This window comes from Chiloscyllium plagiosum, chromosome 5, assembly GCF_004010195.1.
Source record: "Chiloscyllium plagiosum isolate BGI_BamShark_2017 chromosome 5, ASM401019v2, whole genome shotgun sequence".
Lineage (NCBI taxonomy): Eukaryota > Metazoa > Chordata > Chondrichthyes > Orectolobiformes > Hemiscylliidae > Chiloscyllium > Chiloscyllium plagiosum.
The window spans coordinates 72,522,914-72,544,371 of NC_057714.1; the positions used below are offsets into that span (position 1 = coordinate 72,522,914).

A 21,458-nucleotide genomic window follows, 5' to 3' on the forward strand; every position below is an offset into this window, starting at 1 on the left:
TTCATCAAAAAATTCAATCAAGTTTGTGAGACATGATTTCCCACACACAAAGCCATGTTGACTATCCCTAATAAGTCCTTGCCTTTCCAAATACATGTACATCCTGTCCCTCAGGATTCCCTCCAACAACTTGCCCACCACGGAGGTCAGGCTCATCGGTCGATAGTTCCCTGGCTTGTCTTTACCGCCCTTCTTAATATCAGTGGCACCACGTTTGCCAATCTCTAGTCTTCCGGCACCTCGCCTGTGACTGCTGATGATACAAATATCTCAGCAAGAGGCCCAGCAATCACTTCTCTAGCTTCCCACAGAGTTCTCGGGTACAGCTGACCAGGTCCTGGGGATTTATCCACCTTTAACCCTTTCAAGACACCCAGCACTTCCTCCTCTGTAATCTGGACATTTTGCAAGATGTCACCATCTATTTCCCTATAGTCTATCTCCTTAGAACTCAAATCTTGCAGTCTTGGCAACATCCTTGTAAGTTTCTTTTTGCACAGTTTTCAATTTAATAACATTCTTCCTATTGGAGGGCTACCAGAATTGTGTGCAATACTCCAAATGTGGCCTTACCAATATCTTTTATAGCTGCAACTTGACATTGCAACTCCTGTACTTAATACTCTGACCGATGAGGGCAAACGTGCCGTATGTCGCCTTCACCACTATCTGTGGTGTCACTTTCAAGGAACTATGTACCTGCACCTCTAGGATGCTGTGTTTGGCAATGGTTTGAATGCAGCTTTGTTGATTCAACTTTTTAAAAAATTTTGTTCATACATTTCTGACTCCGGGTTAGCATTCTAATTTTTTGAGTCCAAAGGTTGCTATTTCCCTACTCCAGAGACTTCAGCATGTGATCACAACTGATGCAAATGTGGAGTGCTGCGGGAGAGCTGTGCTGTCAGATACCTGGGATACTTAAAATGATACTTTAATCAATGCCCCACCAGGTGGATGTAAAACATTAAAGAAGTCAGGAAAGTTCTGCCAATGTCCTGGCCGATATTTAATGAATTTGTGGCAGCCTTTAAATGTTTCATTGGTACCTTTTTCAAAACTTTGACTGACCTCATGCTCTGTCACTGTTGAGCATCAATAACCAGTGGAAAAACTGTATCTATTTGTCAGGCATGTTACATTGGGGAAGATTTTTACAGACTATTTCTGGTCAAGCTAATATCCAGAATTGCTATTGATAATTCAGTCCAAAATCAAGACTTAAATCGGTTCTCATAAGGCCAATCTAAACCTTTCCTTTCCTTTGTCTGTTACAAGTTATCTTCAGAAGAGAACACTGTCAGTGGCAAATAGGGATAATGTTTAGTGTCACAAGCTGTGCCAGCAACATTCATGTTGGTTAACGTATCTGACAGAGTTGAGAAAAATAAGAATTAGGAGCAGGAGGTGGGTTTTTGGCTCTACAGCCTTTTCTGCTGTCCAGCTAGATCAGTAGTCTAGACCAGTGCGATTTGAAGTGCAGCACTGAAGCATAAAACTTCTTGCACATGGATCAGAGATGTACCATGTGATCTGGTGAGTCTAGTATGTGTCAGGTATCAATATGCATGGATGGGGGAGTGTGCATGATCACCTCCTATGGAGTGTGCCCTGAAGTGTTGGTGCTCTTCTTCCAAATGGAGGTCCAGAGGAGCAAATAGGAGCTGGAATTGCCGGGTAATCACTCTGACTTTTGTGTTAGAAATTGAAATCAATTAGTTTCTCTGTGACAGATGGGAGAACGGGGAATTGTATATTATTGAGATAAGATTAACCAATAATGAAATTTCCGTGCTATTTTGTGCAAATAGGCCCCTCATCACTCATGTGTAAGAATCTCATCTTACCATTCAACACTTGATTGCCATATTTGGATATTTTGCATTTTTTGTCAAGAATCTCCTGGCTGGTCATCTAACTTGACTTCCCCAACTTTCTCACCATGGCCCAAGTTATTCAGGAGTTGGGAAGGTTTCACCCTCTGTCTCAAAAAAGCATTGCGGTTATAAAACAACCTGAAGAAATTTCTGATTACCTCACATCTTTCTTCTCTTTCTAATTAATTTCTTGCTATCTGTATTACTGAAATAGGAATTTGGGATAGAATTGATAGTCAGACAGTTAGGGTTAATGAGGAAGTCCAGCATGGATTTCTAAAGGAAAAATTGTGTTTAACTAACTTATTGGAGTTTACTTAAGAGGTAATGTGGAGATGGTTAATGAGGGTAGCGCTGTTATGTAGTGTTACGTAGACTTCCAAAAGGGGTTTGATAGTGTGACATAATAGACTTGTTAAGAAAAAATAGATCTTATGAAATAAATGAGACAGAAGCAACATGATACAAAATTGAGAGAGTGATAGGAAATTGAGAGTAATGCTTAGAACATAGAACGTTACAGCTCAGTGCAGGCCCTTCGACCCTCAGTATTGTGTCAACCTGTGAAATTAATCTGATAACCGTCTAACCTACACCGTTCCATTATTATCCATATGTATGTCCAAAGCCCATTTAAATGCCCTTAATGTCAGCGAGTCTACTACTGTTGCAGGCAGGCCATTCTACACCCCCTACTTCTGAGTAAAGAAACTACCCCTGATATCTGTCCTAAATCTGTCACCCCTCAATTTAAAGTTATGCTCCCTCGTGTTAGCCTTCACCATTCGAGGAGAAAGGCTCTCACTATCCACCCCATCTAATCCTCTGATTATCTTATCCGTCTCAATTTAAGTCACCTCTCAACCTTCTTCTCTCCAGCGAAAACAGCCTCAGTTCCCTCAACCTTTTCTCATTAGACCTTCCTTCCATACCAGGCAACATCCTCGTAAATCTCCTCTGAACCCTTTCCAAAGCTTCCACATCCTTCCTATAATGTGGTGACCAGAACTGTACGCAGTACTTCAGGTGCAGCCTTGCCAGTATCTTGTACAACTGAAGAATGACTTCATGGCTCCAAAACTCAATCCCCCTTCCAATAAATGTTAACACACCATAAGCTAACAATCCTGTCAACTTGGTGACAACTTTCAGATATTAATGCACCTGGATACTGAGATCTACACTGGATACTGTTCATCTACACTGCCAAGAATTTTACCATTAGCCCCATACTCTGCATTCCTCTTATTTCTTCCAAAGTGAACTACCTCACACTTTTTCACATTAAACTCCATTTGCCACTTCTCAGCCCAGCTCTGCATCTTATCTATGTCCCTCTGTAACTCACAACGTCCTTCAGCACTGTCCACAACTCTGCCTACCTTAGTGTCATCCGCAAATTTACTAGCTCATTCTTCTATGCCTAAATCCAGATCATTTCTAAAAATGACAAACAGCAGTGGCCCAAAACAGATGCTTGTGGCATACCACTGGTAACTGAGCTCCAGGATGAACATTTCCCATTAACCACCACTCTCTGTCTTCTTTCAGATAGCCAATTTCTAATCCAAGCTGCTAATTCACCTTCAATCCTGAAACTCCGTATTTTATGCAATAGCCTACCGTGTGGAACCTTATTAAATGCCTTACTGAAGTCCATATACACCACATCAACTGCTTTAACTTCATCGACCTGTTTTGTCAACTTCTCAAAGAACTCAATAAGGCTAGTGCAGCTCGACCTACCCTTCACAAAACTGTGTTGACTGTCCCTAATCAAATTATTCCTTTCCAGATGATTATAAATTCTCTCTCTCATAACCTTTTCCAACACTTTACCCACAACTGAAGTAAGGCTCACTGACCTATAATCACCAGGGTTGGCTCCTCTCCCCTTCGTAAACAAGAGAAAAACATTTGCTATCTTCCAGTCTTCTGGCACTACTCCTGTCGACAATGATGACATAAAGGTCGAAGCCAAAGGCTCTGCAATCTCCTTCCTGTCTTCCCAGAGAATTCTAGAATAAATCCCATCCAGCCCAGGGTCTTCGTTATTTTCAGGTCTTCCAAAACTGCTAAAACCTCCTCTTTGACAACCGTAATCCCATCTAATCTAGTAGCCTGTATTTCCGTATTCTCACTAACATTGCCCTTTTCCAATGTGAATACTGATGAAAAGTATTAATTATGCGCTTCCCCTATGTCCTCAGATTCCACACACAGCCTCCCACTACTATCTTTGGCCCTAATCTTACTCTAGTCATTCTTTTATTCCTGATGTACCTATAGAAGGCCTTAGGGTTTCCCTTGATCCTCTCTGCCAACAACTTCTCATGTCCCCTACTTACTCTTCTCAGCCCTCTCTTTAGATTTTTTTTGACTAATGTATAACTCTCAAGCCCCCTAACTGAGCCTTCACACCTCATCCTCACATAAGCTGCTTTCTTCTTCTTGGCAAGAGCTTCAACTTCTTTAGTATATTTCAATCCCCTGCAGTTTCCTTCCCCATCTTATGTATCCTTAATCTTGCCTAATCACATCATAATGGCCTTTCCCCCCAGTTATACTTCTTTCCCTGCAGTATTTACGTATCCCTGCCCAAAACTATTGTAAACTGAATTGTGGTCACTATCGCCAAAAAGTTCACCTCCCTCCAAATCTAACACCTGGCCGGGTTCATTCCCCAGTACCAAATCCAATATGGCATTGCCTCTTGTTGGCCTGTCTACATACTGTGCCAGAAACCCTCCTGCACACATTGAACAAACACTGACCCATCTAAACGACTTGAACTATAGAACTCCCAGTCAATACTGGGGAAGTTAAAGTCCCTCATAACAACTACCCTGTTATTCTCACTCCTATCGAGAAATATCTTTGCTATCCTTTCCTCTACATCCCTAAAACAACTCAGAGGCCTATGGAAAACTCCCTACAGGATGACCTCCTTACCTGTTTCTAACCTCAGCCCAAATGACCTCAGTGGTTGAGTCCTCAAACACTATCTCTAAATCCTGGAATCTGCAACAACCATTCCTGTCCTTCCTCTAGCCATGTCTCTGAAATGGCCACAACATTGAAATCCCATGTACAAACTCATGCTGCAAGTTCGCCCATCTTATTCCTGATGCTCCTGGCATTGAAGTATACACGTTTCAAACCAACATCCTGATTGCCAGTGCCCACTTGCAACCTTGTAAGCCTAACCCTGACCTTACTATCCTCGACCTCCTGTACTCTGGAACTACAATTCTGTGTTTTTGAAATATTAATCATTTGAGCCTGAATGCACTGCTTGAAGTGTGTTTTTGTTGGAGTTGCTGCCAAGGAATTTAAGTGGAAATAAAGTCCAGTTCTACAGGGAAAGGGTGGAAGAATAGCACTAGGTCATAATGCTCATTAGGAGAGCAGATGCAGACACCTTGGGCCAAAAGGCCTCCTTCTACACCTTAATAAACCTATAATTTTGTCATAAATTAAACTTGAAGTGAGATTGTGTATGTTATTTTAGTTTGCAACTAAAGAGATTGGCTGTCAACTTTAAAGTAAAAGTTTTCTCCTTTAGGTAATGCAGAATTTGCAGTTAGATTTATACATTTTTAAAGTTAACTGCATAACTTAGTCTTTAGTCAAGAAATCTGGAAGAAACTTGTTTGAAAAATATCACAGCAGACCAGAATTTTCCTTTTTAATCAAGAAGTATGAGCTGATCTAATTCCACCTGAGCTGTTTGTAATTGTGTGATAACTGAGCAAAATAACCCACCTTCTAAATCGTTTCCTCACAGACCTGGCAGCTGTTATGAGACTGCAACAACTAGACGGTTTTATCATGGCCGAACAGAGACAATGAGACCCTGTACTGTTGAGGCTGTAGAATGGTGTAGGGCAATGTTGGATCCAGCAGTTTCTGTAAGTGTTCAATTAGTTGCATTATATTTTTATTCTTATTTTTATATTTTATTCCTCTCGCTCAATGCTTATTTACGATAGATCTTTCTACCACCCATTCAATTTTAATATGTTCCTTGTCCCTTAAGCTGATAATTTCTGATTTTTATTTGGTAAATTATTTTATCCTTTGTTACTTGTTTCAGATCTTACTCTTTAGGGAATATTATTGGCTGTAGGTTGGGTTAGCAGAAAAATGTTCAACTGTTTGATAATCTGTACAAATAGAGGTAACATTAGATATGCAGTGCAAAGTTTATATTCACTTTGTTTTGTGATTCTGTAAAGGAATTTGAGTGAAAATATGACTGTCATTTCACTTTAGAAAACCAAAAGAACTTGTACCTAGATTACTGATTGTTCAAACTCTAAGTATGATGTCTGTACTCTGATAGAAGGGATGGGTAACAAGTCAATCTGCCACCAGCATGAATGTAGGTGTCCTGGAGCTGTTTGATCACATACTGCTAATCCCACTTGGGTCTTTTGAGGAAAATGGCTAATAAAATGAAATCGCAATAAAATTGCTAATTTTGTCAATGACCACAAAGGATAAATGGGCAGAATATCAATATGTTAGCTCAGTTAACAATTCACATTATTAGTAAATCTTGTACATAATGCATTTAATGTTCCGATGGTACAAGTACTCCTTGGAGTTTTAAATTGTTTTTTTCAGTCCTTTTCTTTATAATTCTCAGGTTCTTTCAAGGTACTTATTTAATTTAATTTTCAAAATGAATAATTGACATGTTTATTACGTCAGTTCAGAATAGATTCCAAAAGTCTGCCAGGAACATGTTTAGTTTATATCTTAAAACTCGCTTTGGGCTTCTTGTTATTGGATGTCAGTCCTCCGATTACAATAACAGTGAACTAGTATGCTTGCATAGTTCATAGTGATGCAACAGAGAGGAGCTTTTCGGCACACAGTGCCTGTTATAGCTATTAAATTAATTTGACTTCACTGCCATTTTCTTCTAATACACATTATATTAATAGTTGTCTTGTCACTCTTCCAATAAGACTTGATTCAGCTCTGCAACTTTTGTTTCTCAGGGCTATCTCCTACCTGTGCTTTCTAACAGCAGCTGTATGTTTTCTAGGAAATTTGAACAAATAAATCATATTTTATATCTTTTGATCTAAAATAACAGATTCTTATCTGCGTTTATTGGGATATTAGCTTCTAAAAACTGTGATTTATGTGATTTTTAATTACTAGTTTAAGGCCTTTGTGCCCCATCTGGTATTTGAGGCTATTTTTCATTATTTCTTTTATTGAAAATAACTTATTCTTGGTTTATTAGACAAGTACAATCCTGTACACATTTGAATGTTATTTATTAAAGTCAAATATGCTGCTTATTCTTTTAATATGCTCAGATAATAGATATTATAGTCTTTAAGGGCTTTAAACGTTTGGAGTACATTTTAATCCAATCATTGGTGCAAACAAAAATTCACCAATTATAAAGCAGCTGCTATTATTTTATATTCATAATGATATTTTGCTAACAAATGAATGAGGGGACAGATGAAAATATACCTTTATGGCATCATTGCTTCTTAAGCTCATCCAGGCCTTTAACAAAGACACAATTTGTTTCTTCATTTAGCTGATTTAAAAATATTTCAAGCTGAAACTTAAGGTTCGTGTAATATGAATAGTATTTTAAAAAGGTTTGAGTCTGAAAATATGAATAATTTGTAAATTTACTTGGACAGTTATGCATTTTTAAAAAGGAAAATGTGTAGCCAGTGGAACTAAAATTATGTTGAATTAATCCATCTGAATTGTGCTATAGTAGGAGTAGGTCTATGGGTTCTTCAACCACAAAACTGTTTCCAAATTCTTTTTCTGACTCTCCATGTTGAGTAGCTTTAGTGTTTCAATTACTTCATTCTGTATGCTAGAATGTGAAACGTCAACAGCTGATGATGAAATCTTTTGCAAGACATCACAAACTGATGACTGACTGTCAAAATGGTAGAGGTGAGTAGCTTAGTTTTGTTGGTTTGATATTTACTGAAATTCTAAATTAATAGTGCAGATTTTATGTACAATTAATGATCAATTAATGTACAATTAATAATTACATTTATACTTTAGGCTTTGACAGACATCTCCTGGGTCTGATGCTTATAGCTAAAGAGGAAGGTCTTCCTGTGCCAGAGCTCTACTTAGATGCTGCCTTTACTAAAAGGTAATTATTCCCCATTCTACAAACTACAGTAAAATAATATGGCCTGTTCCAGGTAAGGTATAGGTTAACTCACTCTGTGTTTTCTTAACAATATGCTACTAATTAGCTTTTTCCACTTCTTTTGTTTTAATAGTGGTGGTGGAGGAAACTTTGTTCTTTCAACTAGCCTTGTTGGATATACTACCGTCCTAGGTGCTGTCCTTCCTATGGTCCACAGTGGCTATGGATTTTTCTACCGTATCCGGGATGACAGGTGATGATCCAGCTAACAAACCTTTTGTGAATTGCTTCCATGCAATTTCATCTTTCGTAATTGAGGAAACCAAAACTGCACACAGTACTCCAGCTAGTTCCTCTCCGAATAAAGGATAACATTCCATTAGCCTTGTTAACTTACTGCCATTGCTTACTAATGTTTAGTAGCTCATAAACTAAAAAATCTAGATCTGTTTACATTTTAAAATTCTGCATCATTCTCCATTTAAGTTTGGTTCCCTTCTCACCGTGCCAGACCCAGTCTAGCAGCTGAGTCCTTTAGGACCTGAACAGTTTTTTTCAACTTCCCTGTAGACTATGCCCTCACCCATGCTGCAAGCAAGAACCTCAGACCTATTGGATAAAACCATTGCTGAGTCACCTCCAAAACTAAATTCTGGATCCTCATACCTGTTTCACTCTCAGTCACATCCTCCTGTCCCTGACCATGTACCAAATTTGATATAGTTTATCTAAAGGATTTGACTCCTGAAAGTTTATAGGTAACTGTTCCCCTCCCTAATATGTCACAAAGGGCATAGCTCAGACTCCAGCTTATTAACTCTGAGTTGAATTTTCTTGAGCAGCCAATTTCAGTGTGGTCACTGTGGATTGCACTGTTGTCCGCTAGTTACCACATACAGTAGCTGCAAAGTATCACCTACCCAGTCAATTCTATTCAGTTAATTATTTTTGATTTTAAATATTTTAGAGGTTAATATTTGTTCTCTTCAGCTGTAACAACATGCCTGATTTAAAACAATTGACCAAATGAAAAATATAGCAGAAATAATTCCCAATCACCTACCTGTTTTCCTATGACTCCACATTTTAGCACTGACAGGAAGAAACAAATTGAGGCTGTTTGCCTCCAGGTCTAGCTCCCACTCTGCTTCACTGTGATGTTGACTTGCTGCACATTCCAGTCAGATGGAGGGATATTTCCAGATAAGTGCACAATGTTTAGCACCATTTCTCACTCCTGAGATTCTGAATTATGTCCATAATCCACAAAATCTGGTCAACATTCAGGGTTAATCAGTAGCAAAAAGCTTTTGTATGAGGTAATGATCATCTTGAACAAGAGACAATTTATCATTGACCAGAGATAAAACGGGACCAGTATTATCTATGGCTAAAAGTGCAATTTTTTTTCTATCCCAACAGGATAGTAGTTGCTTGTTCTGCTTGGAAGTCGTGTCCAGAGACTGATGCAGAAGAACTATACAAAGGACTAGTTCAGTCCTTCTATGAAATGATCAAGTTGACAACAGTGGCCCAACTTTAAGCAGTGTTGAAAAGGAAAGCACGCTGCTAACAATTGTAGACTACTAAATCTTTATGTATTTGCATTAGTATAGTTGTAAATAACACATGATTACCCCGAGGTCTGTGCTACAAAATTTACTTGAAGTAATAATGCTTTTTTCTCAAATTACTACTTCGCAATATCAATGCAACATTTTTGAAACTATGCACAATACAATGCAAAAGATACGGACAAGTAACACAAAGAAAAGATAGAATAATTACAATTTTCACATCTTGTTTTTAGAATTAACTTTTTGTGTGGAAAAGGAGAAAAAGCCACAATTATTAATATTAATTAATTTTTGACAGAACTAGTCTGTCTGTTTCAGAGAAACAATTTATGTATCCTATTTCTGAAAGTAGGAATCAGACTCTTATTGTTTAGAGTTTTGAAAGTAATCTTTAAAATCTGTAAATATGATTTTAGGATTTATTTAATATATTTAATGTGTAAAGTGAGAACATCAATGTTATACCAATCAATGAATTGTTATTTTGGGGGTTGTATAATTTGAGCATCTTTTACTTAATTCTGTGTTATATACTGGATATTTTACCAAGATAAAGCACTGACAAGAAGTAAAGCTGACCAAAGTAGTTGATGCCCATTTGAAAAAGACAGTTAATAATTTCTAACAGATTAAAATCTACATGGTTATTAGTAGCATTTTGGTACGAGGTAAAAAGATGTTACAAGCCAGAATTAGCCAAATAACTTCTTAATGCATATTAATCACAGAATGTTTTTTGTCAGGTGAACAAAATTGATTTATACAAACTTGCAGCCTCTCTGAAAGATTCTTTTAATACAAGTGCTAATTGTGTTTTTGGTGAATTATTTGTTGAATGTTGCTTTACTTGCCCAAGTTATTTCCATTTGACATTTTTTTTGAAGTTTATCCATGTTTTAACTTACTTTCTACCTCCTACCTCACTTACACATATTGTCCCTTAGGAGTAGAGAGATTCTTTCTCAAAAAACGTTTTGCCGTCACTGAGAGTTATAAATACTGAAGATTACCTTGTTGCATCTGATGTTAATAATTGAAACACTCTCTTGAGCAATGTATTCAGCTCCCTAATCTTCCTATCCTTCATTATTCTGTCATATAGCAACAGAACGAAAAATTTTCAACCCTAAAATCTCTTGCTCCTAAAATTGCTATGTTATCTTTTTCAATATTTTCCTATATTTTTAATCAATCTGTTCAGAGGTGTTGTTCCACACCCCCCTAGACTGTGTGTGACTTGAACCAAGACCTCCTGGCTCAGTATAGACACTACTCCTTCACAACAAGGGCTCTTTAGTCTTTCCTTGGCTCCCCTTGCATAATTTTCTGCATACTGTTCTTTCTCTACCACTTGTGCAACAACAGAGCATCTGAGGTACCTCTAAGTAAAGTCATCTAGTTCCCTGGGGTCAGTATCTTTCTAGCTTGTATTTGGAAATTTGAACCATTCCTTTTCTCTTTGATTTTACCACCGGTTAATGCTTTGATCATTTGATTTGACTTTCCTCTTTCATTCCTTTATTCATTTATGCTAATTTTTATATTTGTCTCATTGATTCTGGAATATTGTGAGCAGTTTTGGGCCCTGTAATCTATGGAAGGATGTGTTGGCATTGGAGGGGGTCCAGAAGTCATTTACAAGAATAAACCTTGGGGTGAAGGACTTCCCATATGAGGAGTGATTGAGGATTCTAGGTCTGTACTTGATGGTATTTAGAAAGGGGGGGGGTGTGGCACCTCATTGAAATTTACAGAATACTGAGAGGCCTGGAGAAGATGTTTCCACTAGTGAGAGAGATTAGGAGCTGAGGGCATAACCTCAAGGTGAAGGGACATCTCTCTAGAATTGAGATGAGAGGAATGTCTTCAGCTAGAATGTGGTGAACCTGTGGAACTCAGCCCTAGAAGGTCAACGAGGCTAAGTAATTTATTTAAGACTGAATAGTTGGGTTCTTGATTAATAAAAGAATCAAGGGTTATGGACAGAAGACAGGAGAAAGGAATCGAGAAATGGATCAGCTGTGATTGAATGGTAGAGGAGATTCGATGGGCCAAACGGCCTAATTCTGCTCCTTTATCTTATGGTCATCTATTTTTAACTTTATGGTTTTAGTTTGGGGTTTTGTTTTCTTCCTCCTAATTTAAATAACTTAGCCATATTCACCCATCATGCCAATTCATGAGTTCTCTTTGTGTTAAGAAGTAGCTTGATGCATAAGAGTTGCCATCTTTTGTAGACTTGGTGTAAATGTCCCCCTGAAACACTCTTGAGCCTCCTGTCTTTCACTATTATAACATATAACAAGGGAACTAAATGTTTTCTTCCTGAGTCTTGGTCTTAAATCTGTTTTGGAATCTCATTTTTTCACGTCTTTCTGATATAATTGGCTCTCCTTGCACAATTTTTTAAATACTTTCCAAAGTGCCCTTTTATTAACCACGTCATAGACAACAGAGCAGCTGAAGTTCTCTAGACAGTCATAAAGAGAGCTCTGCTCTCCACCTATTTGTATTCTCCTACTGATGGTAATTCTCACCAAAATACTGACCTTACTATATATTTTTAAAAAATAAGACCACAATTTTGAACTCTTTTTATGACTTACTGAACATAAATCCATGTATTCTGTTTGCACTAGAATGCTTCTGAATTGAAAGGATTCCTTCTGGAGAAACATCGCAGTACTTATTGTGAAAATAATCATTGCTCATGAAAAATAAATTGCTCTTTAATAATAGGGGAATTGCTCTGATATTTAAAAAAAAAATTCTTATGGAGGTCATGCTGATTAGTATGGAAGTATTGCTTGTTTCAGGAAATACAATAAATCACCCATAGAAATGGTCAGAGTTGTATGCATGACTGTTACCTACAATGTTTGGTAAACACCCAATCCCAGTGATGTTTGTAAAACATTGCAATTATGGAATAAATAGACACAATAGGAATGCTTTGGTAAGAAAACATATGTTGAGTTAGAATTGTAGCAAGTAATCGATCGGATAAGTCAATGAATGGTGATTAGTGGTAACAAAATTAGAGGTGCCGTTGGCTTCACTACTAAGAGCAACAGTCTTCATAGAAAATTCCTTTTCATGTCCCTCTCAAAGTCTCACACCATCTGACTTAGAACTATATTCTTTCACTTCACTGAGTCAAAATCCTAAAACGTTATCCCTAACAGTACTGTGTGGGTGTATACACAACAAGGACTGAACAGTTTGAGAATGTATCTGAACCCCATCTTCCTGAGGGCATTTGGGGATGGACAATAAAATTTGCCTTACCAGGAATATTTGTATCCCAACAACAATTTTTAAAAATTCTACTACCAAGACAGTGATGTAAAGGATTTGTAACACATTTTCTGGCAACGTGACTTTTTTTTTGTATAACATATACATTACAGTTTGGTTTAGTAGCTTGATTTGAAAGATGTACGAGATCAGATTAGCTAGCTGATTAAAAAAAATAGATTGATTTACAGTTAACCTTCAATTTAAAAATTGTTTGCTATAATAACCTACTACATTGTGGCAGTGTTTTTGACTGATAATTTCCAAGTTAATTTTTCACACATCCATATGGATCAAATCAAAATCAAAATCAAAATAAAAGCCTCAGTCGATCATTTGTGGTTATTCGCTGGTTATTGTTATTTTGGCACTTCTTACTCGAACACACTCGAGTCTTAAGAAATCCCACTCCAGGTGTATGAGGATAAAATCTCCAGTGTGCATTGAACCCCAGTGTGATACCAAAGGAGTGTTATATTGTCAGAGGTGCAGTCTTCAAATGAGACATAAAATCAAGGCTCTGTTCTCCCTCATGACCTCAATATTCAACAGTTTGTAGACACCTCTTTTTTGGGGGGCTTTTCTGTAGTGTCCCGGTTGATACTTATCTCTCAACCAGAATGATGTAAGAAAAATTATCTGCTAATTATCACATGTTGATGCAAATAAGGCTTCACACATAGCAATAAGTACCTTACTTTGCCTTTTCTGATTACTATATCTCATCACTCTTCATTTTGCTTACCTGGCATTTTCTGTCTATTTCCTGATATCCTCAAATTATTCATTCAGCACTGAGCCCCATTCTTACTGTCCTGTCATAGAAGGTGCCCTTATTTTGTGATGGGGGATCCAGCACATGTATGTTAGGGACAAAGCTGAATGTTTGCAACCACCCTCAATGCAAAGTGCCAATTGAATGCACCATGTCTACCTCCAGAAGTTTCCAGTATTGCAACATCCAGTCTTCAATGAATTCAATTCACTCTGTGATACCAAAATATACCAGACTGGCTTTCGGTCATGACAGCATCATGGCTGTTAGAACATAGAACAATACAGCACAGAACAGGCCCTTCGGCCCACGATGTTGTGCCGAACATTTGTCCTAGCTGTTAATGCTGAAAGCTGCAGAACTAACTGTACTTCCAACTACAGCACTGGGACCTACCTATGAATGTGGGAAAATGCCCAGGTATGTCCAGTCAATAATACAAAAATGTGGTTCACTCTTCACTGCCTGCTCGCAAGCCATTCAGTTACAACACACCATTACAAATTACACCACCTGGCATTAGTCCAGCTATTGGAAACTACAAAGAAAACAGCCCTGTTGATTCTGCAAAGCTTTCTCCACCAATCGATGAGGATTATCACATAAATAGGAGAGCTATCTAATCAAGCAACAGCCTGACATAGTCATACTCACAGAATAGTATCTTGTGGGTGGTATTCCAGATATCGGCATTCCAGATATCACCATCCCTGGGCATGTCCTCTCCCGCCTGTTGTGGGTCTGGAGTCAAATGTAGGCCATGGTAAAAGCAGTTTCCATCCTTAAAGATCATCAGCAAATCAGAAAGGTTTTTCTGACAACTGACCATGGTGGATTGTCTGTATTACCACATCCATGTTAAATATCGCTGAGTGGCAAGGTCACAGAATGTACTTTGGGTGGAGAACTTCAATGTCTATCACTAAGAATGGCTTAGTAACATGATTACAGGTCAAGCTGGCCATGTTCAGGGCTGCTAGACTGGGTCTGTGGCAGGTGGTGAGGGAACAAGAAAATATATTCTTGACTTTGTCCTCATTAATCTGTCATACATGCTTCAATCCATGACAATGTTGGTAAAAATGGCCACCACATAGATTTCTAAGTTCCATCATTATATTAAGGATGCTTTCCATGTGTGTGGACTTAAGAAGTGTTGTATGGGACAGACTTCAAACATAGCTATTTGCAATTGGGAATCCATTAAGCCATCAGCAGCAAAATTGTATTCAATTGCAGTCTGCAATCACATGACCCAGTATTTCCCACTCTACCATCACCATCATGCAGAGAGACCTACCCTGTTTCAATGAACAGTGCAAGAAGGCAAGCCAGGAGCAACACGATGTACATTAAACAGGGTATCAACCTGATGATGCTACACCATAATGCTATTTGTATGTCAGATAGTGGAAGCATGCAATAGACAGGGCCAAGTGATCCCACAATTAATGGATCAGATATAATGTCTGCACTCCTGCCATATCTAGTCCAGCATATTACTTGACATTTAAACAACTAAGGAAAAGTTTCCTTAAACATTACCATCTTCAAGAAAAGGGGAGCTCAGCGTCGCAGTGCAAAAGATGAGGCTGAGGCATTACCTAGCTACTTCAGACAAAAGTGCTAACTGGATGGTTCATGTCTGCCCCAACATCAGGAATACCTTCTTCAATCAATTTGATTCATTTCATGTGATATCAACAAATACCCAAAGAAAATTGGACCTGTTCAGGCCACAGACCCTGTCCACATTCTGGCAAGAATACTGAAGACTTGTTGCATGCCTAGTCAACCTGTTCCAGTATAACTATAACATTGATCTGCATATAATGTGAAAAACTGCCCTGTATGTCCTTTGTGACAAAAGCAGGTGAACTCTTACTTGGCTTAACCATCAGCACATTGATGTAAACCATCTTCAACAGTGCCATCAAGTGGTATTGGAAAATGAATAATATGCTATCTCATAGTTTGGGTTCTGTCAGGGCCAATCAGATCCTAACCTTATTACAGACTTGATCTAAATATGGACAAAAGATCTGAACTCTAGAGGTGACTTTAGAATGACTGCCCTTGACACCAAGGTAGCATTTGACTGCGTGTGTCATCAAGCAACCCTAGGACAACTGGAGTAAATCAGATTGGGGGAAAGCTCTTTACTGTTAAAGTCATATAGAATCACAGAATTGTTATTGCATAGAAGGCACCTTGGTTGCACTCATTTATAGTGCCAATCTCTTGCCTTTTCCACATAACCTTGCACACTATTTCCAGTCAAAATGATCATCCAATGACCTCTTGAATACCTGAATTGAACATGGTTGTGTTTTTTGGAGAACGATCATTTACATTTCTGCAAGGTGTTGACATAACATCTAGGATGGTATTGTTGTTTCCCTGGTGCCATAGTCAAGGACATCGCAGAGTAATTGCAGGATATTCTTCTGGGGGGAGGCTGAACAGTAAGAGGTTGTGGTCTACATTAGTAAGATTTACTTAGAGAGGAAGGATAATGTGGCCCTTCAGCCAGAATTTAGGGATCTTTATAAATATTAACAAACTTTAGATGTAGTAATTTCTGGATTACTGCCAGGGCCATATGATAGGGAGTACAGAAATAGCAGGATGAGGCAGATGAATGTGTGGCTGGAAAGAAGGTACAACAGGGAGGGCTTTAGATTTCTGGGACATTGGGGCTAGTTCTGGGGGCTGGGGGGGTGGAATAGTATCTGTTTAGATAAAAGTAACAGAGATTGGGTACTGAGTTCCTTCAGTGACACTTTGTCACTGTGGTTTGAAGGGTTCTAAGCTATCATGGCAGGGGTATGGGAACCAGCAAAGAATATTAGAGAAGAATACCAAGGTGCCCAAAATATTGAGGGACAGATAGTACTAGGACAGAGAATAACAGGTCAATAGATGAAATTGGAAAAAGGGAGGAAATGAGGAAGTTTAAATTAAGGTTACTATACAAGGTGTGTGCATGCATAGAAAATAATAAATAAGTTTGGGGAGTTACAGGCACAGATTACCATTTGAAAATAAGATGTGGTGATGAAATGAGGTGACTAAAGGCCATGCAGGACTGGCTATTTTAATTTGTTTTGAACACAAGATCTTCAGGAAAGATAGGAAATGAAGGGAAGGAGGAAGAGTGGCAGTATTGGTTAAGACGAGCTTCACGGTGCTGGAGAAAGAGGATGTCCCAGAGGGATCGATGATAGAATCGATTTGACTAGAACTATGGAATAAAAAGGGTACCAAAACATTGCCCAATGTTATCTGTAACATGCCATCTATGGGAATGATGTAGAGGTTCAAATCTGCAGGTTAATTAGAGAAATTTCAACATTATAGAGTAGCTATAATAGGAAACTTTAACTACCGAAATGTAGACTGGGATAGTGGTAGCGTTTAGGGTGCAGTAAGCCAAACGCTCTTACTTTGTTTCATCAGCAAATGTTTGAAGCATAACATGGTGGCTCACAGTACCAGGGACTTTGGAGTGATGTGGGCTTGATGGACCAAATGGCCTGCTTCCACACTATAGGGACTCTGAAAATTTTCCAGACTGTTATTACCAGACCCTAGATAAGGTTCACCAATTCCTTACAGCTCCGGATGGGATACCCCACACTGTTAAGATCCCAGAAGAGAAGGGATGAGCTAGCTTCCCTGTTTTATTCACCCACCTCCTTGGTTGCAACAAGGTTAATATAAAATGGACACATTCCCTGTGGATGTTGTTCTCCCAAACCAATTGAACCTATGCTTAAAAAAAGGAGCCATTTAAGCCAGGTGTTTGTTGAGTTAACAAGAAGAATGAGTTCATTCATTACTACACACAAGAAAAAATATTAATACACCACAAAATATGCACTGATTAGGTCTAAGATGTGAGTCCAAAAAAACTGCAAGTCTAAAATGAAACTGATATGCAGATCAGTATTAAGTCTCAGTGTGATATCTGTGACAGCACATTATCTGCTACTGCCTTTTAGTCTGCTACTCATACAGCACCAAGTTATATACTTTGGATTGCCATAATTATGTCTTCTTTGATTTTAAAGTCTTTGCATAAAGAGTCAGGGGTCACAATCATTGCTTCGTTTAGTTAGTTCGCCATTAGATTCCCTATAGTGTGGAAACAGGCCCTTCGGCCCAACCAGTCCACACCGACCCTCCGAAGAGTAACCAAACAGACCCACCTCCCCTCTGACCAGTGCACCCAACACTATGGGCAATTTAGCATGGCCAATTCACCTAACCTGCAGATCTTTGGACTGTGGGAGGAAACCGGTGCACCCAGATGAAACCCACACAGACACGGGGAGAATGTGCAAACTCCACACAGTCATCTGAGGTTGGAATCGAACCTGGAACCCTGGTGCTGTGAGGCAGCAGGGCTAACCACTGAGCTACTGTGATTTTTCATCTTTTGCCTAAAAATGGCAAACATGACATGCTTCCGTGTTGCCCTTAGCTTAGAAAAAAATGATCTTCAGTTCATTAACTTTCTTTGTTCAAGCATGCTGTTCAAAGGAAAACAGTTGTTGAATTGATTTTTCATCATTGTGGGGTGTTTTAAATTCCCCTTTTTACATATTGATATACTTCAAAAGCAACCAATCTTATCTTTTGCAAGTTGTACATTTTTGGTCTTGTTATGGATGAGCCGGGTTCATCATTCATTACTACTGCGAGCCCTGGATTTTTTTTTAAGCTAAGGTAAAGACCAAGATACCACTAGCTACTATTACCTACAACTGAGAACATACCCTGGGTTATGGATATGTATAGTATACAATCAACAAAGATTTTTGAACTAAATGTCAAGGCTTGTTCAAAGTTAAAAATCACACAACACCAGGTTATAGTCCAACAGGTTTAATTGGAAGCACACTAGCTTTCGGAGCGACGTTCCTTCATCAGGTGATTGTGGAGGGCTCAATCGTAACACAGAATTTATAGCAAAAATTTGTAGTGTGATGTAACTGAAATTATACATTGAAAAATTGATTGTCTGTTAAGCCTTTCATCTGTTAGAATACAGTGATAGTTTCACTTCTTTCATGTGTAAATTACAAAACTCTTTGTTTTAAAGTTGCATTCTCGGGTTAGCTGTTAACAATGGTGATAGCTAGACAATATGTTGAAGGTGTTAGCCCCCTGTGTTCTCTGTCTATGACCTGATGTTTAGATTGATTCTAATCTAAAAAGTGAGATAACAGAGTTTTACATAAATTCATGCAGTTTTTGAGCTCAGAGTTCGACATGAATATGTGCAGTTTTTGAGCAAAGTGCAATGTACAAATTCACCACACAAAATATATGTGTGCATGTGGGTCTTTGTCTGTGTGTGTGTCTTTACACATGAAAGAAGTGAAACTATCACTGTATTCGAACAGATGAAAGGCTTAACAGACAATCAATTTTTCAATGTATAATTTCAGTTACATCACACTGCAAATCTTTGCTATAAATTCTGTGTTACGATCAAGCCCTCCACAATCACTTGATGAAGGACCGTCGCTCCGAAAGCTAGTGCTTCCAATTAAACCTGTTGGACTATAACCTGGTGTTGCGTGATATTTAACTTTGTACACCCCAGTCCAACACCAGCATTTCCAAATCAAGGCTTGTTCATACAGACTGAGCATACAGGTACAACAAATGTAGAGCACACTAAATCTTCAACGATAGCCTGTATTATCAGATTTGTTGAACTCAAACCTAAGTGATAAATCTAGTTGATTTAAAACAAATTACATGACTCAAGTTTGCTGCTTCAGTAGCAGTAAGGACCCTTAGCAAAAATTCTCTTGGGAATCAAGTTAGTGATACTTGTCAGAAGTTCTGATGGCTTCTCTGCATGAGTTCCTCAGGGTAATGCCCAAGGCCCAACCATTTTCAGCTGCTTCAGCACCATCCCTCCACCATAATGTCAGAAGTGGGATGTTCTAGATAATTGCAAAATGTTCAGCATTATCAAGGACCTCTCAGAAACTGAAGAAGTTGTGTCCATAGGCAGTAAGACTTGGACAACATCTAGGATTTAACTGATATGTGGCGGGTAACATTTGCATCACACAAGCACCAGGCAATGACGAGTGCCAAAAAAATTGTATCTAATCTCTAAATGTTTGATTGCATTACCATGATTGAAATTCCCATTATCAACATTCCGGAGTTACCATTGAGCAGAAAATGAACTAGTCCAGCCATATAAACACTATGGCTACAAGAACAGGTTACAGTTAGGAATTCTGCAGTGACCAAATCACCTCCTGACTCTCTAAAATCTGTCCACTGCAAGGTACAGGTCAGGAGTGTGATGGAACATTCTCCATTTAACTGGATAGGTCAACTACACTCAAAAAGTTTGCCACCACCCAGGACAAATAAGGTCAGAGAAAGCATGATGAATAGTAGGACACTGGGAAGTACCGAACATCACATGTCCACAGGCCACTAAGTTAACAGGAGTGGTAGTTAAAGGTAGATATCAGATAAAGGTAGATATCTACTGCTGAAACTCTCAATGCCTTTGTTACAACCGGGCAAGACTATTTCCATGTATCCCTGGCTGACTCATTGCATCTACCCTTTTTGACTTGAGGTTATCCAAAACTCTGCTGCCCATCCCCTAAATGGCTACAAATCCCACTAAGTCACCTTTACTTGCTTGCTGAACATACAGTTTCCCAGTTAAGCGATGCTCGGTCTTAACATTCTCATCCTTGTTTTCAAGCAAGGCCTAGCTCCTCCCTACCTTTGTAATCTGCTCAGTCCCCCGAGCATCTGAGATATGTGCACTTCTCTCAATCTGGCCTCTTGATCATCCCCTATTTTAATTGCTCATCTGTGTGAACATGCCTTCAGCTGCATAGACTTTAATCCTATTTCACATTCCTCCTTTAATACAACCTTGCATCCTTCCTCTTTCACTAAGCATCATCCACCTCAGTATATTTCTATTTGACTTGGTGACACATTTGGCCTTAAGACACCTCTGTGAAAGGGGTGTTTCAATTGCATTAAAGGTACTACATGAATGCAAATGGTTGTTGAGTTTGCTTTGAATATTTGATATGTTTTGTCCCATTTAATTTTTTTGAGTTTCACTGAGACAATTTCTTTCAAAGAACCTTGATCTTCCAATTTTTAATAGATGATTTCAGGTGAAAATAAATTACAGCACAAGAGTTAAAGTAGGTTCTACTAACAACGTTTTACAATCTTTTATTCTTTAAACCTGAAAATTTGAATGGACCATTTCCTGCTCTGATTTTAATTACACTCAAGAGCTATACTTTTCTAGATCCAGTGGATTCTCTAACTTCTCCTGGAACTGACCCAAAGTGTACCACAGCTCTCAGGAATTCACTTTGACTCATCTCAGTTTTCAAGCCTTGTAATTAGCTTCCTAGAGTTCTCTCTCTCTGCAAGAAGTCCACTATTAATCTCTTCCACTAGCTTTACCATGCAGACCTGATAATTTTAACTCTTCATGAATTTGAACTTTTCTTTCTGTTCATGGGTTCCACTTAGAATTCCTGGATAATGATTCCAAAACAGCAACATCCCTGGTTCCTAATGGCTTCTTATCTTCCTGATTCCAAGCTGCTGGCAGATAAATACTGATGGGTCATGTTTTTCCAAGTTAACTGTTTCAGTGAGAAAAACACATTGCTCAATCTAAAACAGAAGACTGCCTCCCTGCAATCTACTTTATAGCAATTTTGCACTTTTGGGATGTCCCGGATATAGTC

General features: G+C 38.5%; 1 protein-coding gene across 1 annotated transcript in view; it reads left to right on the top strand.

Annotated features, from left to right (window-relative positions):
* Positions 1–13,243, top strand: part of crot (carnitine O-octanoyltransferase) — an 85,826-nt gene extending 72,583 nt beyond the window's left edge. Inside the window, exons 13-17 of the mRNA XM_043691042.1 lie at positions 5,665–5,788; positions 7,745–7,823; positions 7,941–8,034; positions 8,168–8,287; positions 9,457–13,243. Coding sequence (XP_043546977.1) covers positions 5,665–5,788; positions 7,745–7,823; positions 7,941–8,034; positions 8,168–8,287; positions 9,457–9,577 — 538 coding nt within the window. The 3' untranslated portion in view covers positions 9,578–13,243. The remainder of the gene's footprint in view (positions 1–5,664; positions 5,789–7,744; positions 7,824–7,940; positions 8,035–8,167; positions 8,288–9,456) is intronic.
* Positions 13,244–21,458: the final 8,215 nt, after the last annotated feature.